The 17,871-nt window shown below is 39.3% G+C and overlaps 1 protein-coding gene across 11 annotated transcripts in view; it reads right to left on the bottom strand.

Moving 5' to 3' along the window:
* The window catches only part of VPS13D (vacuolar protein sorting 13 homolog D), a 269,200-nt gene that overhangs the window by 121,884 nt on the left and 129,445 nt on the right, over positions 1-17,871 (bottom strand). For 9 of the 11 annotated variants that reach the window (XM_070474310.1, XM_020897781.2, XM_020897934.2 and 6 more), the window contains 7 exons: positions 17,216-17,339; positions 16,183-16,418; positions 13,038-13,146; positions 5,781-5,944; positions 4,466-4,574; positions 2,176-2,355; positions 826-942 (listed from right to left, as the gene is read on the bottom strand). In XM_070474310.1, coding sequence (XP_070330411.1) covers positions 826-942; positions 2,176-2,355; positions 4,466-4,574; positions 5,781-5,944; positions 13,038-13,146; positions 16,183-16,418; positions 17,216-17,339 — 1,039 coding nt within the window. Of the gene's footprint in view, positions 1-825; positions 943-2,175; positions 2,356-3,542; positions 3,603-4,465; positions 4,575-5,780; positions 5,945-10,112; positions 10,984-13,037; positions 13,147-16,182; positions 16,419-17,215; positions 17,340-17,871 lie in introns of those variants that run through there. The other 2 variants (XM_070474313.1, XM_070474315.1) reach the window with 2 other exon arrangements.

Genomic DNA, 17,871 nt, shown 5'->3' with positions numbered 1-17,871 from the left:
AAGAAAACCAAAACATGGCACATTGGCAATTTAAATCAGAGCTTAAGGTAGCCAAGAGAGTACAAGGAAGCACATGGCTTTAAGTCCCTCTCTTCTGCCTCTGAGCCTATGAACACCACTTAAAGAAGAGTTATAATTCTGACCTGGATGGCTCAAATTTCATCATCTTACTAGAAGCCTTCCTCTCCAGGCATACCCCTCACCCCAACCAGAACTCAGCAGTGATATGATAAAACCTCTGCTGGAGCACTAATGACATTCTGCATTTTATTACAGGAAAAAATTGAGAATCTTTCTTCCTATTTGGGAGGCAAGCTCTCCTTAAGTCACTCATTGAACATCCATAACATCCAATCTAGTGCTGTACATAAAGGCATTTATGTTTTTTCAGAAGATTACTGAATAAATGAAGAATAAGTGTGCTTTATCACAGTCATCTCATATTCCTTTGCAAACTTGTTACTTTCTTTGCAATGGCCAAACAGGGGCAGAGGAAGGAAGATGTCAGAGTCAGCTGGAGCCAAAAAAAGATAAGATCTAGTTTGCTTCTTCTCAATCTTCGGTCCTGTTTAAATTCTTTATTTTTCATCTTACTCTAGCAATGTTTGTTACACCCTGATTTGACCTGAGCTGTTATTTAACTAACATATTCACACATTCATGTTGTGACAACATTAAGTACCGTGAAGTAACAAGGATACTTAGAAGTCAGAGAGGGCAAAAAGAAAAAAAACAAAAAAAGAAGGTCTCAACTGAGAATATCAAAGAGCAAAATTCCAAACAAATTTATAATGAAGATGTGACCTTGCAAGAGTTCAAACGTACTTCCAATTCCTGCTCTGTGTCTGGATTCTTTAGTTTCTGCAGCTCTCGTTCAGTAACAGGAAGTTCATCCACTTCATATGATGAACGGTCACTTTTCCGTTGGGAGAAATCTGTTATCTGAGGTCAAATAAAACACTGTACTTATTAAGAGGGCTCACACTTCCATTGCGAAACACACTCCACATCAATTGTATGAGTCAAAAGTCACTATGCACTCAATAATCCTATGGAAGTTAATGGTTTCCAAAGCACTGCTAAGATTTATGTAATAATGAAGCAAACGTGGTTTTGAGTCTGTATGACTAACACCAAGCTGTGGACCTTGAGAGTTTCATACAGTGTGGGGTAGGCATCTGTAGGTGATCCAGAAATATTATAGCTCAAGTCAAAATATGCAAAGCTCAGGATCACAGCATTAGTTTTTTGCCTTGAGAAGGGTGCTTTTTAAAGAAGTGTTATGGATCAGGGTGTACTGTCTCAGAGAGTTCACTGTTACATATCATCAACATCTTTTCTTTTTCCTTAACTTGAATTCATCAAGCCCTGGTAAATCCCTGTCTCCAGCACAGACCTCTCCCTGAGCTACAGACCCACACTTGTACTGACTTCTGGACATTTTCATGTAGATATCATATAGATACTACTCCTACTTTCAAAACATAACATTTTAAATTGTCTGATTACAGACCTCAGAGATCTTCTTGTTGTTACTGTTATTAATATATCAATTATTTAAATGTACAATAAAGGTATATAATGATGGATAATAATATGCGCTATTCTTGATAGTATCTTCTTTAATTCTCATATTTTGTTTTTACTCATCCTTTTTTTTAAATGACACATATACTTGATTTACAATGTTGTGTTAGTGTCATGTGTATAGCATATAATTCAGTCAGACATATATATTTATCTTCTTATTTTTTCAGATTCTTTTTCCTTGTGCAGTATGCTGTGCTTAGTCGCTCAGTCATGTCCAACTCTTTGAGACCCAATGGACTGCAGCCTGCTAGACTCCTCAGTCCATGGGTATTCTCCAGGCAAGAATATTGGAGTGGGTTGCCATGTCCTCCTCCAGGGGATCTTCCCAACCCAGGGATCAAACTGAGGTCTCCCGCATTTCCTTATAAGTTATAATAAATTAATTCCTATACCTTTTAAAATACCATCTTGTATCTTACTTATACTTTAATTCTTATAACAACTTTGTGAGGCAGGTCTTATCCCCATTTTATAAATGAGGACAAGATATCCTCATGTTCAGCACAGATATTTCAATAAATATTTGTTGAATGACTCACAGGGAGAACACTGAGTTTCATGTCAGTTCTTACAATAAAGTATCACCTGGAGCGCTCTAGTTGGTCCATCTGGAACAACTCTGATGGACAACATTCCAGAACCAGGCCTCATTTTTTGGTTAATAAATTGTTGTTCAGGTGGAACTGGCCCCAGAAGCTCCATGGAAGTGTCCGGACCAAGAACAACTTCAGCTCCATCAAACAAACCAGACAGCCCTCCTTTGGCCTAAAGGACAGAGGAAAGATGTATGAAAAAAGGCAAAGGCACTAACTTTGACAATTTAACATGTCATTTGAAACAAGTCACCAAATTTAAACTCACTTCTGATGGTCAACATACAGCAAAACTTGTACTGTTTTTTCAGTCTTAAGAGTTGATAAAAAAAAAACCAGTAGGATTACTAGGGCCAAGATGGAAACTTATACTGCATGAATTCAGGGAATTCTGGGTAAGATAATTCCACAAATACAGTATATTAGCTTAGTGATAACTTCTAGTCACTAAGATAAGCATAAAAAATAAAAAAGTTCCAGAAGTCCTGTTTCTTTGAGTGTTCTCCCTAGGACTGTCTTAAAAATCTGAAACATTCTGAAAATTTAAAAATTATCACCATCACTCAGCTTTCCAATAAAAACCAAATTCTGAATTGAAAACCTCCCCCAACATGCATATGGCTGGACCATCAAATATCAAAGATGGTGCCTCTTCTAAAATGAAACAGGGAATTGTGATGTCATTGATAGCCAGTTATTTGGGCCTTTGGAGAAAAGCACCTTCTTGCTACATGCCCCAAGTAAAAACGAAAACTTTATAGGATGATGCCTTTGGGAGAGTGCACACAGGGCTAGAGAAAATGACAGCACAAGTGTCTAGATTCCCCCTTGTTAGTTTTTAAACAGTGAGTAATGAGAAGGAAAATTTGATCTGGGTTTATAGGACAGATTTCAACATGGAGAAACCTTTTATGACTGTTTCAGGTTTAGAAGAACGTGCACAAAACCTTATAAGGACAGTGTCAGAAAATGTTTTAATGCCATCAATTACTTTATTCAGAATAATAAGATTGAAACAAGCTTATTTCCCTAACCAAAACACATTCTGCTTTGTTGAATACTGTTGTTACAGGGTCACTCACAACCAGAGAAATGATGAAATAGATTCAAGAAACAACAAACACCAGAAAGGGATTTGTGGGGCAGAGGGATGCTCTAAAAGAATTGGAATTACAAGGGCTTTAGAAACAAACCAGAAGTAAAGTCGGGGTCAGACACAGAACCCAACAATTATAACAAGCCCTCTTTTGCCTCTAGAAGTCTGAATTGTATTGCTAATTGAAAATCACAAATCCATTCCAGATGTGTGTTTCATATAAGCAGCTTGTCTTTGATGAAAAAAGCTCAGGGCAATAGAGATAAAGAAAATAAATCTCACCAAACAGCAGTCAGAGGCTCCTTACAGTTTCGCTTGCTGCCCTGGAGAACAAGCTCCCATTATGGAAGGACGGCCAGGTTTCCCCCACGTCAAACACACTAAGACCTCTCTAGCCTAGCTCTAGCGTTTGCCTTTTGGGTAAAACTGAGGCAGAACTGCATACAGAGTCACACGTATTGTTCTGCTCTATGCCCAAACCTCTCACACATCTTCCCAGCTACCCATCTCAGAGCCATGGTACCATTCTTGGCCTGAAACCAGAAGGAGAGAAAATCCAAATTCCTGGTAATTTTCCAAACACACATTTGCTTATAAAGTACCCAGGAATTTTGCAATGTGGTGAACTGGCTGAGTTGAGGGTAGGGGAGATCTGACCAGTAATCTAAATTTTGACATTTGCTACAATTAAATGTTTATTTAGGCACCACTAAGAATGCACAAGTAAACAGAATCTGGAGAATGCAGAGTGCTTGGTGATTATTTACCATCTCAGAGAACACTTTATAAAAGGCAGTTTTAACTTCACAGGTCTAAAACAAATCCATCTAACTTATGGTGAGCTTTTAGCTGACATTTTTCTCTCTCTTTTTAAAACTTCATAGGTAATTTATCTCATCAAAGGAAGAAAAAAATCCAAATAAGCCAGGGGTGGGGGGGGATCACTCAGAGGCAACCATTTCTAAAACATTTCTTATATGTCACCTTCAAGAATATTTCTTGGGTAAATACACACAGATGCACTAAGTTTCATGGTTTTCCTGACTAAAATGAAATAATACATATTAGATCTGTAATTTTTTTCCCCATTCAACAACATCTGATGTATATTCTAAATGAGACTCTGTTTCAAAAAAAAAGGCTCAAACACTGCTTGCTGCAACTGAGGATGTCAAAACCTACTGACCTGGACCACCAGTCCATGTAGCCCGCAGGTCAGCTTCCCTTCTCGGAAACTCCAAGTCTGGGTTGTGCTCCGCCTACGGTCAGGCTTCCGAAGCATTAGTGGCTCGTATCTGGAAGAAAGGAAAAAGTAACGAGTCCTGTGAGTCAAACACTTCATGTCTGAAGAGAGTATCAGGATGATGGTTTTACTCTTCTTGCTTCTAATATCTTCTGCCCTGGAAATCTAACAGACAGTTCGCTTGAATCCTATGGCAATTAGGTTATCTCTAGATGAGGAAAGAAGAATAAAATAAAATGGAAAGCAGTGAGGTCAACAAATACAAATACTTAGGGATTCATAATTTAATAAATGAAATATGTGTTTTCTTGCTTTCTCACGATGACAAGTTATCATGCAGTCTCATGAAGTATGCAAAGGGTTTTAAAAATATTTTCAAAAATCTTTTCTTGGAAATCTTTATTTCCAAATACTTTTATTTTATATTGAGTTTTAACTTGTAAGTCCTATAAAGTCATTTTGGAAATAAACAAGGTATTAGCTGAAAACATACACTGACTACATGGGCAAACTGAGGTATAGGCTAATAACTTCTTCAAAGTTAAAGAGCTGATTTGAATTCAAGGAATTAAGTCATAAAAACACATTTGATTATTTTCTTAATAATTTATTTCTGCTTTCAAAAGATTTAACTAAATTATTAGATTAAAAACCAAACTTTTCCCTTCTAGGGAGTGCTGGTCATGAAATGCCTCCCAAAGTATGGTTGAATTTACAACCATGAGGGGACCCTGTCAACTACAAACTGGTGCTTGCCAAGAGCAGTTGGGGCCTCCCCTGTGGTTCAGCAGTAAAGAATCCACCTGCAATGCAAGAGATGTGGGTTCAATCCCTGGGTGAGGAATATCCCCTGGAGGAGGGCATGGCAACCCACGCCAATATTCTTGCTGGGAAAATCCCATGGACAGAGGAGCCTGGCGGGCTACAGTCAATGGGACTGCAGAGTTGGACATGACTGAAGTGACTGAGCATGTTCACTTCTAGGGAGCAATGGCAGATAGACGTTTGGCTGAAAATAAATTCACTTTTCATAACATATCCTTCTTATTGTTTGATTTTTTTTTAAACATCTCCATGGGCATTTCCATAATAACTTTTAAAAGCAAAAAACCCAATACTCATATTTGGAAATAAAATTCTATTGTTGAAGAAAAACCAAATTCTTTTCACTTCTAAACTATAGCTTTTGGGTATACATTTCCTCTGAGTCTGAATTTGAAAGTGGTAAACTTGAATCAGAAGCTGCCTAGAAAGTTACCTGTTGTCAGTGACTGCAGCGAGACCAGCTATATCCAAGATGGCAGAGCCCTCGGCGGAGCGGGCAGCCGAGGGCTCACTGGGGTTGTGAGGCACGGAAGAGCCCTCGTGGGCCAGCATGCCTGTTCCAGTCATCCTCCACAGCTGAGAGCGCTTCCCTGGTTCCTGTCGGGCAGAGACAGAAAGAGCCATCATGTGCAGACACAGCTCCAGACAAGGGCTGGATGAATTCTCAAGGAGGAACTGTACTAAAAAGGACATTTTCCACATTAGATACTAACAGATGCTTAATTCAAACTTGCATTATTGTCAGTCCCCAGTTGCAGTTTGGATGAAATCTGCTAAACTCTTTGAAACAATAAAAAAAACCCTAATAATGTAAACTTTAAAATTTTACTTTCTGAGCAAACTAGTGAGTCGAGGTTCAATCTAATTCCCTCCAGTAGCTGTTAACTGCTCTTCCTGATAGTAACCCTCCATGCCTCAGTGGAAGAGAGATCCAATTATATAAAGTATATACGATATTCTCAACACTTGGTCTTTTGTGATGCTCGTAACTGGCAGACAACAAGAATTTACCAGGGCACTCCCCCATCTCATGTTTATCATGGATGCATACTACACAGAGGGCTTCTCTGGTAGATCAGATGGTAAAGAACCCGCCTGCAATCTGTGAGACCTGGGTTCAACCTCTGGGTTAGGAAGATCCCCCCGGAGAAGGGCATGGCAACCCATTTCAGTATTCTTGCCTGGAGAATCCCCATGGACAGAGGAGCCTGGTGGGCTACAGTCCATGGGGTTGCAAAGAGTCAGACAAGACTGAGCTACTAAGCGATACCTACTACATTGATGGTTTCCAATTCTCAGGTCAGCTGCGTTCAGTATTAAGCTGATTATATTCAGAAATTATACTAAATTATTGCTACTAATTCTAAATATATTTTCTCCTTAGCAATATTTTATAAACAGCACTTGGGACTTCCAGGTCAATTCATGAGAAGCAATAATAATAGTAATAACATCTACTATGTTATTTACTATGAATATTTACTATGTGTCAGTCACTGATTGATCACTGTGATTTACACACAGTAATTCATTTAAACCTCAAAACAATCCAGTGAAGTATATACTATTATTACCCTGACTTACAAATGAAGAAGCTAAGTCTCAATGAGATAAAGAAACTCCAGCTCGGTCACATAACGAGTAGGTGGCAGAGTGAACGTTTGAATTCCCACAGGGTGAGTGCAGGGGCACAATTAACCACTCTGCCACACTACCTTTCTAACAAGCCACATAACTCCATTTCAGTAACACCAAACCATTGAGAAGACTCTTTCTATGGGAATGAATACTCCAGCTAGACCTGTCAGGATCATACCCTGGGTTCCACAAATGCCTCCACACACTGCCTCACACTGGAAAAACAGCTTTTCCGCTACATTCTCCAAAGTAAAAGCTGAGAAAGTAGTATGACTGCTGGAGTCGAATGCCAGGACTTGAAACCCAGCTGCTTCATTACTAGCTAAGTGACCTTGGCTCAGTTACTAAATTTCTCAGAGCCTGTCTTTGCTGATTTTTCAAACAGGGAAATTAAGCTACCTCTGAGGGTTCTTGTGATAAGTGTACGTGCCTGGCACAGGGTAATGTCTCAATAAATGTTGGCAATGTTATCATGATTATATCTCTTTACACAGCACGCTATGTATAGTATCTTAGTTGATCCTTCTCATAAACTTGGAAAATCAGTGGGAACATGAGGCTTAGGAAGGAATGTGAGAAAGTAGATATCACCTTTACATGGTAAGGCCAGAACTCAAATCTAAAAGATATGACATTTTTTCTACTGTGTACTACTGCCTCCTGCAACTGTGAACACAGATCGAACTTAGCTGCATGTCTCCACCCGCGATCCCCATATGCTTATTCCTCAGTTCACAGCAAGGGAACACATCTATCCAGAGCACCAAAACCACATGGCACATCTCAGTTTTCCTGGAGGTGTTCCAGATTGGGAATCAAAGCCCAAATGCCAGGTGGAGTCAAGTTTTCATATATGGATTCCACTATTGCTTGCCCATATGTACAGGCTCATCATCATTGGAAACTACCCAAACCTTCATTTAAAAATCTGAGATGCACCATTCTCCTTCCAGTTCCCTTCCCCTGCCCCTTTCCTATATAATTTAGAACTAAAACTTTAGGTGAGACAGAAGAAAGGAGATACCTGGGGGATACATGTCAGTGGGTGGGTGTATTGTGGTGGCCCGACCCTGAGTGGGACGTGAAAACACATGTGGGTGATAATCCACATCACCCATGGATTATAATGGGGCTGGGGAGGTGAGCCTAGGATGGGTTGTGAGGTGAGGAGGGTACTCCTGTGACGGGTAGGGGCTGGTAGGGAATTTGCTCAGAGTGTGGCAAGCAGAGCCCATGCCAGGTAACAAGGTGCATCCACACAGGGGAGGGGCAGGGGCACAACTGTGATGGAACCTAACTGCATAGGTTACATTCAGGAAAACTGATCAAATTAAGTACATTCTGAGTACTGGACAAAGGAGTCACAAATATGAAAAGGGAAAAAATTACAATGAGCTTTGTGATGCTGGACTGGAATTAGAACTATCACTGTGAAAGGCTGGTTTTTAATATACAGAGAAAGAGAAAGAGAAATCTGTTTAATATATAAATACACATATAAGATATATGTATGCATATGCACATATGTTATGTATATACTAAGATATATATGTGCCTGTGTGTGCATATATATGCCATGTATACATACAACCCCTAGGTCTGTCCCTTGAGAGGGCCTGGGATCAGTGACACAACAGCAACAAGGGCATCAGTGGATGTACCTTAAGTTTCTAAATTCCATTCTCTGATAAAAGGAATCAGGGTTCCTTAAAGAAGTGGCAAATTCCAGGAATGCTGCAGGGAAAGTATAAAATGAGCCCAAAATAACTTGCTGTGTCACAAAGTACAAAAGTGCTCAAGGAACAAGGGGGCATTATGTCAAAGGACACAGAATGCTAAAGGCACTCCCACTGGCCAAACAGGAGAACTGAGGGTAAAAATAAATCCTGACACTAACAGAAAACACACTGAGTAAGACAGGAAGCCATGGTGACATACACAAAGCTGGAGACCGAACTGAGCCCTGCAAACCCCTTATGCTGAAGACCTAACCCTCAGTTGTGATGAAAATGGGGCCTCTGGGTAGTAAGTAAGTTTAGATGAGGACATGAGAGTGGGGGTGTCCTGTCAGGCTCAGTGCCCTTAGACAGCAAAGGGCTTGCTTTCTCCTCTCCCCTCGCCCCTGCCCGGCGCTTCTCTGCCATTTGAGGATACAGTGAGAAGGCAGCAGTCTACAAACCAGGAAGAGAACCCTCTACAGGAACCAAACTGGCCAGCATCCCGATCTCAGACCTCCCAGCCTCCAGAGGAACTGTGAGAAATAAATTTCCATCGTTTATAATGTTCTCTTTGGAAGATCAAGCTAATACACATGCATGCACGCATACATACATAGGAAACCTGATGAGGAACAGTATATTTACAGAGTCTCAAAGTACCTCTCGAAGGTATTTACTAAATACAAGGAAAAAGAAAAACTTCCTTCACAGTTGAGAAGACTGGCAGACACCACCTTAAGCAAGTGCTAACATTAAAATCACCAGCAACAGGACTCCACTTCTACAGAATTTCTGCCAAGTTTCCTGCAAATTTGAGATACTTTCAAAATAAAAAGTAAAAAAACAAAAACCTAAGACGTCAAACTCCCTACTCCTGGTTCCTAATTTAAATGCACAGATCCATTTCCTAGCACCTATTCAAAGAACTGTCTAGTCTTAGATGTCAACGTAACTCACTTATCACCTGCCCTCTCATTTACCAGTTTTCATCTTCATCAAGTGAAATAACAAACATGAAAGTGTATAAATTAAAATTTTTATTAAAATACTTTTTGCTATTTAATTAAAAATTTTTGTTTTTGTTTACTTAACAGTCAACACAGGCCTTGGAAATCACCAGTATATTCGTGATTCGTGTTTTCTGATCACACCTGTGATCACATCCCACTTGAAAAATCATCTTTCTCCTGAGTTGACTTTCATTCACTCTAACATCCTCATCAACGTGAACACTTCTTTGAAGGTCATCTGAATCACTTCCAAGGACTCTTCCATTTTTCCCCCCCCAATTCCCTGATTTCTGTCAGACTTTTATTTTTAAATTACTGCCTTTCAAAATTTTCTTTTTCAAAATTTTCAATAGAAGTCAAGAAAATTGTTTACTTTCAATTACTACACCTCATGGTCTCTTTTTGTTATTGTTGTTGTTGCTGTTCAGTCACTAAGTCGTGTCTGACTCTTTGTGATGCCATAGACTGCAATACGCCAGGCTTCCCGGTCCTTCACTATCTCCCAGAGTTTGCTCAAATTTATGTCCATTGAGTCAGTGATGCTATCCAACCATCTCATCTTCTGTCACCCTTTTCTCCTTTTGCCTTCAATCTTTCCAGAAACAGGGTCTTGTCAAATGAATCAGTTCTTCGAATTCAGTGGCCAAAGTATTGGAGCTTCAGTTTCAGCATCAGTCCTTCCAATGAATATTCAGGGTTGAATTCCTTTAGGATTGACTTTGATCTCCTTGCAGTTCAAGGGACTCTCAAGAGTCTTCTCCAGTACCACAATTTGAAAGCATCAATTCTTCATCACTCAGCCTTCTTTATGGTCCAACACTCATATCCATACATGACTACTGGAAAAACCACAGTTTTGACTATACAGACCTCTGTCAGCAAAGTGATGTCTGTGCTTTTTAATGCTCTGTCTAGGTTTGTCATAGCTTTCCTTTCAAGGAGCAAGCATCTTTTAATTTCATGGCTGCAGTCACTGTCTGCAATGATTTTGGAGCCCATGAAAAGAAAATCTGCCACTGCTTCCACTTTTTCCCCTTCTATTTGTCATGAAGTGATGGGACTGGACACCATATCTTAATTTTTTGAATGATGAGTTTTAAGCCAGCTTTTCCACTCTCCTCTTTCACCCTCATTAGGAGTCTCTTTAGTTCCTCTTCACTTTCTACCATTAGAGTGGTATCATCTGCATATCTGAGGTTGTAGATATTTCTCGTGGCAATCTTGATTCCAGCTTGTGATTCATCCAGCCTGGCATTTCACATGATGTCCTCTGCATGAGTACATAAATAAACAGGATGACAATACACAGCCTTGTCTTACTCCATTCCCAATTTTGAACCAGTTCCATTGTTCCATGTAAGGTTCTAACTGTTGCGTCTTAACTCGCATACAGGTTTCTCAAGAGACAGGTAAGGTGGTCTGGTATTCCTATTCTCTAAGAATTTTCCAGTTTGTTGTGATCCCTGGTGGCTCAGACGGCAAAGAATCCGCCTGCAATGTGGAGACCTGGGTTCAATCCCGGGGTTGGGAAGATCCCCTGGAGGAGGGTTAGGCAACCCATTTCAGTATTCTTGTCCATTAGGAGAATCCCCATGGACAGAGGAGCCTGGTGGGCTACAGTCTATGGGGTTGCAAAGAGTGGGACACGACTGAACAACTAAGCACACAGCACACACAGTCAAAGGCTTTCATGAAGTCAATGAAGCAGAAGTAGATGTTTTTCTGAAATTACCTTGCTTTCTCTATGATCCAATGAATGTTGGCAATTTGATCTCTGGTTCCTCTGACTTTTCTAAACCCAGTTTGTACATCTGGAAGTTCTTGATTCACACAGTCCTGAAGCCTAGCTTGAAGGATTTTGAGTATTACCTCACTAGCACGTGAAAGGAGCACAATTGTACAGTAATTTAAACATCCTCTGGCACATGCTCTGTTTCCTCATCACCATTCCCAAATCTGATTTCTAAAATGTATCTAACACAATCTTATAGAAAAGTGTGATAAGATTTTAAGCAAAGTTGCATTATGTGACATTCAAATGGTGTGATACAGAAATACATGTAGAAGTACTGGGCTTCCCTGGTGGCTTAGATAGGTAAGGAATCTGAGAAGTACTGGTAGACTGATAGATGGATGAACCTTAGAAACACCAGGATAAGTGAAAGAAGTTCCTCACTGAAGACCACTCACATGGAAGTCCAGAACAGGGGAGTCTATAGTGACAGAAAGTGGATTAATGATTGCCTAGGGCTGGGAAATATGGGGTATGTGCATGAGATAGCTAAAGGATACAGAGTTCTTTCCTGAGTGATGAAAATGTTCTAAAATTGAGTGTGGTTATAGTTGTACATACTGCAGATATACTAAAACCCACTGAACTGTATATTTTAAATGGAAGATTTGTATGGTGTATGAATTATGTATCAATAAAGTTGTTAAAAATATAAAACTGAATTAAAAATCCATGTATCAAAGTTTCATTTGATGTGCAAAATGTGAAATAACTTGAATCTACCCCCCCCATTAAAGATGTGAGAAGAGTTGCACAACCTCAAAGCCAAATGAGTCACCAACCACCTGCACTACCCACTGCTACAACTGATGCCACTTCAGGTGATAAAGGCACATTCTCCGTTAGTATGAGGGCCACTTACATGGTGAACACACTTCCTCTGTCAGGGTTATTTATGGATTATATAACTTACATTATGCAAAATTTTCTGGAACACACTCCTTGGGGGAGTGTTTCAAATAATTAGTTAGTGATCTCCTTCCTCTTACAGTGATTTTCTGTACCTCTGTTCTCAAACAACGTTCATTTTGAAGACTCAACTATTTCTTTCTAGTCCTTCTGTCAGCCACAATATTTCTGGTCAGTTTACTCTTTCTCTCAATATCTAGATCTAACAGCATAAACATTTTCCTAAACTGGAAAAGAATGCTGCCATAAATAGGGAAAAAACTGTCATTGTGATCATTTTTCCATTGAGTTCAGGGAAAAGTAGATTAGGGGAGTGTTACAACAGAAAAAAAGTCAGGAAAATGACAAATCACAAATTTGGGGAAAAAAATAAATTCAAGAATTGAGTTCTCCAAGAAGGGTATCAAAGATGAGAGGGACGTAGGGTTCCTACAGTAGGCATCGCAGGACAGAGGGGAGAACCCCAACTGGAGCTGTCAGGACACCCAAGTTCCACCCTGAGCCCAGGCCCCGGTCTCCAGCTGCTCGTTTGCAAAAGGAGGGGATGGACCAGGCGGCCTATCTCTTATTCTAACTTTTATTCTAAATCTTTTATTCTAAACTCAAGTTCTAGGCTCTCTTACCTTCTTCTTTAAAATGACTCTCTGTGTCTTCGGTGAGACATCCAAGACAAGCTCTGCACAAGTAATGGCTTTGTTGGAAGTCACAGGCCGTCCTGTCCCCTCCTGTAAACTAGAATTGAAAAAACAGTAACAGTCATAATACACACACACCCTCCCCACCCCACACACATGTATTTATTCAAGTATTCATAAGCAGATGCCTAAACCTCCACTATATAGAAAACCTTTTTTTTAATCATGGAAGAAAAAGTCTGACTCAAGCTGCAGAAAGATTAAGGTTGTGTTGTTCTCCTGCATAATTCAAAGATTCATTTGTCAGAAGATATACATAAAAGTGAAATTCTGACATAAAAGAATGACTATATATTTTTAGAGGGAAAAAAACAAAAACCAAGCCAGACATTCCAAAGGTCCAAGAATTGGCTCTACTGTTTGCCAGGAAGACGATCAGCGTTACTGCATCCTCACATCTTAGCAAGAAATCAGAAGTTCCTTTAGGATGAAAAGAAAACAAAGGGTTCATAATCACCTCCTCCAATTCTATCCTGTTGTGTTTCTCTGGGCTTAAGAACCCTAAGTTTTATGGAATTGCTGCAGCCTTAACTATACTTTGGGGTATTTTGATGAGATTTTGTTTAGATTATTCTCCTATTTCCATTAATCTCTATCATCAAAAAAGGGACTGAAAAATTCAAAGTTAAAAATTAGCTTTCATGATATCAAAAGCACAAGTAAATAAAAAAATTGATTTCAACAAAATTAAAAACTTTTATCCTTACAAAAGACATTACCAAGAAAGTAAAAACACAACCCACAGAATAGATGATAGTGGCAAATCATGGATCTGATATGGGATCTGCACACATATTACATAAGGAGTTGTAAAATTCAACAATAAAAAGGCAAAAAAAAAAAAAAATCAAATGTAAAAATGGGCCAAGGATTTGAACAGACATTTCCCCAAAGATATACAAATGAGGAATTCCCTGGTAGTCCAGCAGTTAGGACACAGACCTTTCACTGCCATGGCCCAAGTGGCCAGAGTTCAAGACCCACAAGCTATGTAGCATGGGGAAAAAAAAAGATATACAACTGACCAATAAGCACATGATAAGATCTTCAATGTCATTAGCTAGTATAGAAATGCAAATGAAAACCACACTGAGATACCACTACCTACTTAGTAGAATTGTTACAATTAAAGAAAACAGTGGAAAACAACAAGCTCTGCAGAAAATGTAGAAGAAATGAAACCCTTATACATTGATGGCAGGAATATAAAATGATTCAGCTGCTGTGGAAAACAGTACGGCAGTTCCTCAAAAAGGTAAACAAAGAATTACCATGGAACCCAGCAATTCCACCCCAAGGTATACACACAAAAGAATTAAAACAAGCACTTAAACACATGTACAGGCATGTTGATTGCAGCACTGTTCATAATAGCCAAAAAGTAGGGACAATACAAATGTCCATCAAAGAAAGAATGGACAAAGAGAATGTGGTATAGACGTACAATGGAATATTACTCAGCCGTAACAGGAATGAAAAAGTGACACACGCTACAATGTGGGTGAACCTTGAAAACATTATGCTAAGTGAAATAAGTCAGTCACAAAAGGTCAGATATTTAATGATAATTTATGTGAAATATTTGGAATAGGTAAATCCTTAGAGACAAGAATGCAGATCTGTGATTTCCAGGGGCTGGAAGAAAAGGCAGTAACTACTTAGGGTTTGGAGTGATGGAACTGTCTCGGAACGAGAGGTGGTAGCTTTATATCATGAATACATTAAATGCCACCAAACTCATCACTTTTAACAAATGGTTAATTTTATGGTTTATGAACTTTGCCTCAATTCAAAAAACAAAATCCTAGTCTCTTTCCTCATCATTAGTTCTCATCAAAGATGCAAAGAAATAGGATCCACTACACTCCAAAATATAGTTCAGCCTCTCAGCACACTAGATTCCCAGAAACTTCTCTTTTTATCTATTCATATCTGCTCAACCTGTGACACTACTAAGTCTCCACTAGGATTCTTCAGTTAAAGAGCTTAGTAACTACCAGAACATGAGGAAGTATAGAGAAAAACATGCATAGCAACCAGATTAAGGACTGGTTTTTCAGGCACTAAAACCTTATCAAAGCAAACATGCCATTCATATCATTATTAGTGAAATCTAGGGTCTAAGCAGATGAGAGAGATGATGCACAGACTCAGACAATTTCTTGGGGGCCTCAGGCACATATAAAAATATTTCATAAGCAAAACTATTTAGGACATTTTGCAAATAAATAGGACTTTAAATGTACTGTTCACCAGGTGACTTATATTTGGAATGCTAAAGATTCGGCTATTTTCCCAGTATCTTCATGGATCAACTTTAAAATTGGCCCTGTGATCAGCACAGAAACAACTGTATTTATGTGTTGGTGGAATGACTACTCTTCAAAGCCTAATATTCTGAATCTCTATGTACCTATCCATGTACCAATCTAACAGAATTACAACAAGCTGACTACTCCTACCTTGATTTTTTTTTTTCTAAATACAACTAACTAATCAGACAAACAATGAAGATCATAAGATCATAATTCTGAGGCAACTGCAATTACTGTCAAGTTAAACTCCTCTGCTTGCCTTTAGGTGACTATTAAGAAGACCCTAAAGTGTCTGCTTAGTCAGTGTTCTCAATGGGAGAGGAGGGTCAGAATAGTGATTCGAGTAATTATGGATGAATATTAGTCAGTTTCAAATAAGGAAAGAGGTAAAACAAATAAAAAATAGCAGCTAGCAGCAAGAAGTTTAAAAAATGCATAAGAAATATCACCATAAAGCAAGAGAAGTTGAAGCTATTACAACAACAATGCCCAAGGAGAGTTGTTAAATACTAGAATGGATTATTAGGAAGCTCTTTAAAAAGAGAAGAGTCTTGCCTCTTTGGATAAATTTTACTCTAGCCAGAAGACAAGGGCTTAGACAAAAGAGCTCTCAAGATAAAGTCTGAGCCTAGGATTTGGTAAAGAATGGAAGGAATCTTCCTTCATCCCTCAGCCTTTTGAGAATTGCTTAAAATTTAAAACCAGTTAATAATTAGAGCTTTCTGCTTTACAAGAACAGTAATTTAACCCAGACTTACCCAGAGAACGTGTATGTAGCAGCAATGTAAATGAAATTTTCATAATAAAGCTGCTGGTTATCCTGGAAATCATTCATGTTGCAGCTGATCTCAGAGGAACCTGCCCCTTTAACAGTCAGAGTAACAAAAGGTGGCAGGGTGGGTTCATCCCAAGCATAATCCAAGGAAGTCATGGGCTTCACTTCAGTGCGGAGCCTGGGCTCAGCAACGCCATGCTGAGTGAAGACAACCGGGACCTACAGGAACAGCAGAGAATAAGGAGAACCTTCATTCAGTGGGGTGATGCTGGAAAGTGATTCAGTGCCTCTTAGGTTCCAAATCTTTCCCAAATGAATGCTATATAGGGTACAAAACCACAAGTAAGGCTCAACAGCTGGCCTCTTCAAATGCCTTTCTAATCATCTTCAAAATTGCAAAAAGCCCACCAGTTAGAGGACATGGGTCACAGTCTGTTGGGTAAAAGCTTTTGAGAAGCTTTGCCATACCAAATACCTAGAGAAAGCAACTCTGTTCTTTCAGTGGCATCTAGTCTCACCCCACCATGCCCAGGATACACCATGAACAAAGAAAGGAACAAAAATCTTGGGATTCAGCTATGGAAAGTTACAAATTATAAGATATAAGGCATAATTTAAAATAGAATCTAACAACCTCCATCTTGGCTGCACTTGGAAGATTCAGAAGGGAGCTCACTGTTAACAAAGCATCAGTAGAACTGCCCATTCTACTGGGCATTTGTCAATCTGATTCAGATTTCTCTGTTTATATGGTGTGTCTGCAGAGGGCCCCATGCTAACCAAACCATCTGGTCAAAGTAACTTTTGGGAGCTGAGAAGTCACTTCTGGACAAGGTTGCCCAGCAATCAAAATGACCAGCAGAAACCACCTCCCAGTGGTTAGAATTCCTGAGACCGCTGTGCAGCTTCTTTCAAACCCAAGTTTACAATGTATTTCATCATCATCTTAAGTGCAGTATATGCTCCACTTTCCGACATATGAAAGAGCCAAAAGGGCTCTCAACTCCCCTTGATACCTTAGAAAAGTTGTCAATTCGGAAAGGAGGGGGTAACTGATCTGTATCACTGAAGGAGATCCTATAGGTAGCTCCTCGGAGAGTAATTTCCACACGCAGGAAGAAGCATTTTCCCAGAGTATCCCTGCAACAAAAGGAAATCATAGAGGCTGCATAAAATGTAGGGAACAAGTTCCCAACTCACTTTCTTCTCATACTTCTCACAATTACCACTGTATGTTATTTGGCCACATTTAAAAAGTAGAAATTGACAGTACAATCACACAGTAAAAAAGAAATCATTCAAGAAACTGAACAGCATGCCATAGCTATATGAGATCTACAAATTTTACTTTGGGTTTGTTTTGGGTCATAGTGTCAGTGCAAGAAGTGAGTAAATATTGGTTGAACTACATAAAATTGTTGATACTAGACTACTTTTAACCTAGAAAAGAGGAATTTCATATGGTTCAAACGAATATGTTGATGTTATTGATGAACAGGGTTCATACTGTAGGATAAGGGAAGATGAGGAAGAATCCTGTGGAATGGAGGTACCAGATGCGATCGTAATGTGTGTGTGTGTGTGTGTGTGTGTGTGTGTGTGTGTGTGTGTTTAAATATAGACAAACCACTGGAGAGAATGCAAAGCTCTTCTTTATGGAAGAATATCAGTT

The sequence above is a fragment of the Odocoileus virginianus genome, chromosome 11 (assembly GCF_023699985.2).
Source record: "Odocoileus virginianus isolate 20LAN1187 ecotype Illinois chromosome 11, Ovbor_1.2, whole genome shotgun sequence".
NCBI classification, from domain to species: domain Eukaryota; kingdom Metazoa; phylum Chordata; class Mammalia; order Artiodactyla; family Cervidae; genus Odocoileus; species Odocoileus virginianus.
This window is presented reverse-complemented; position numbering and strand designations above follow the sequence as displayed.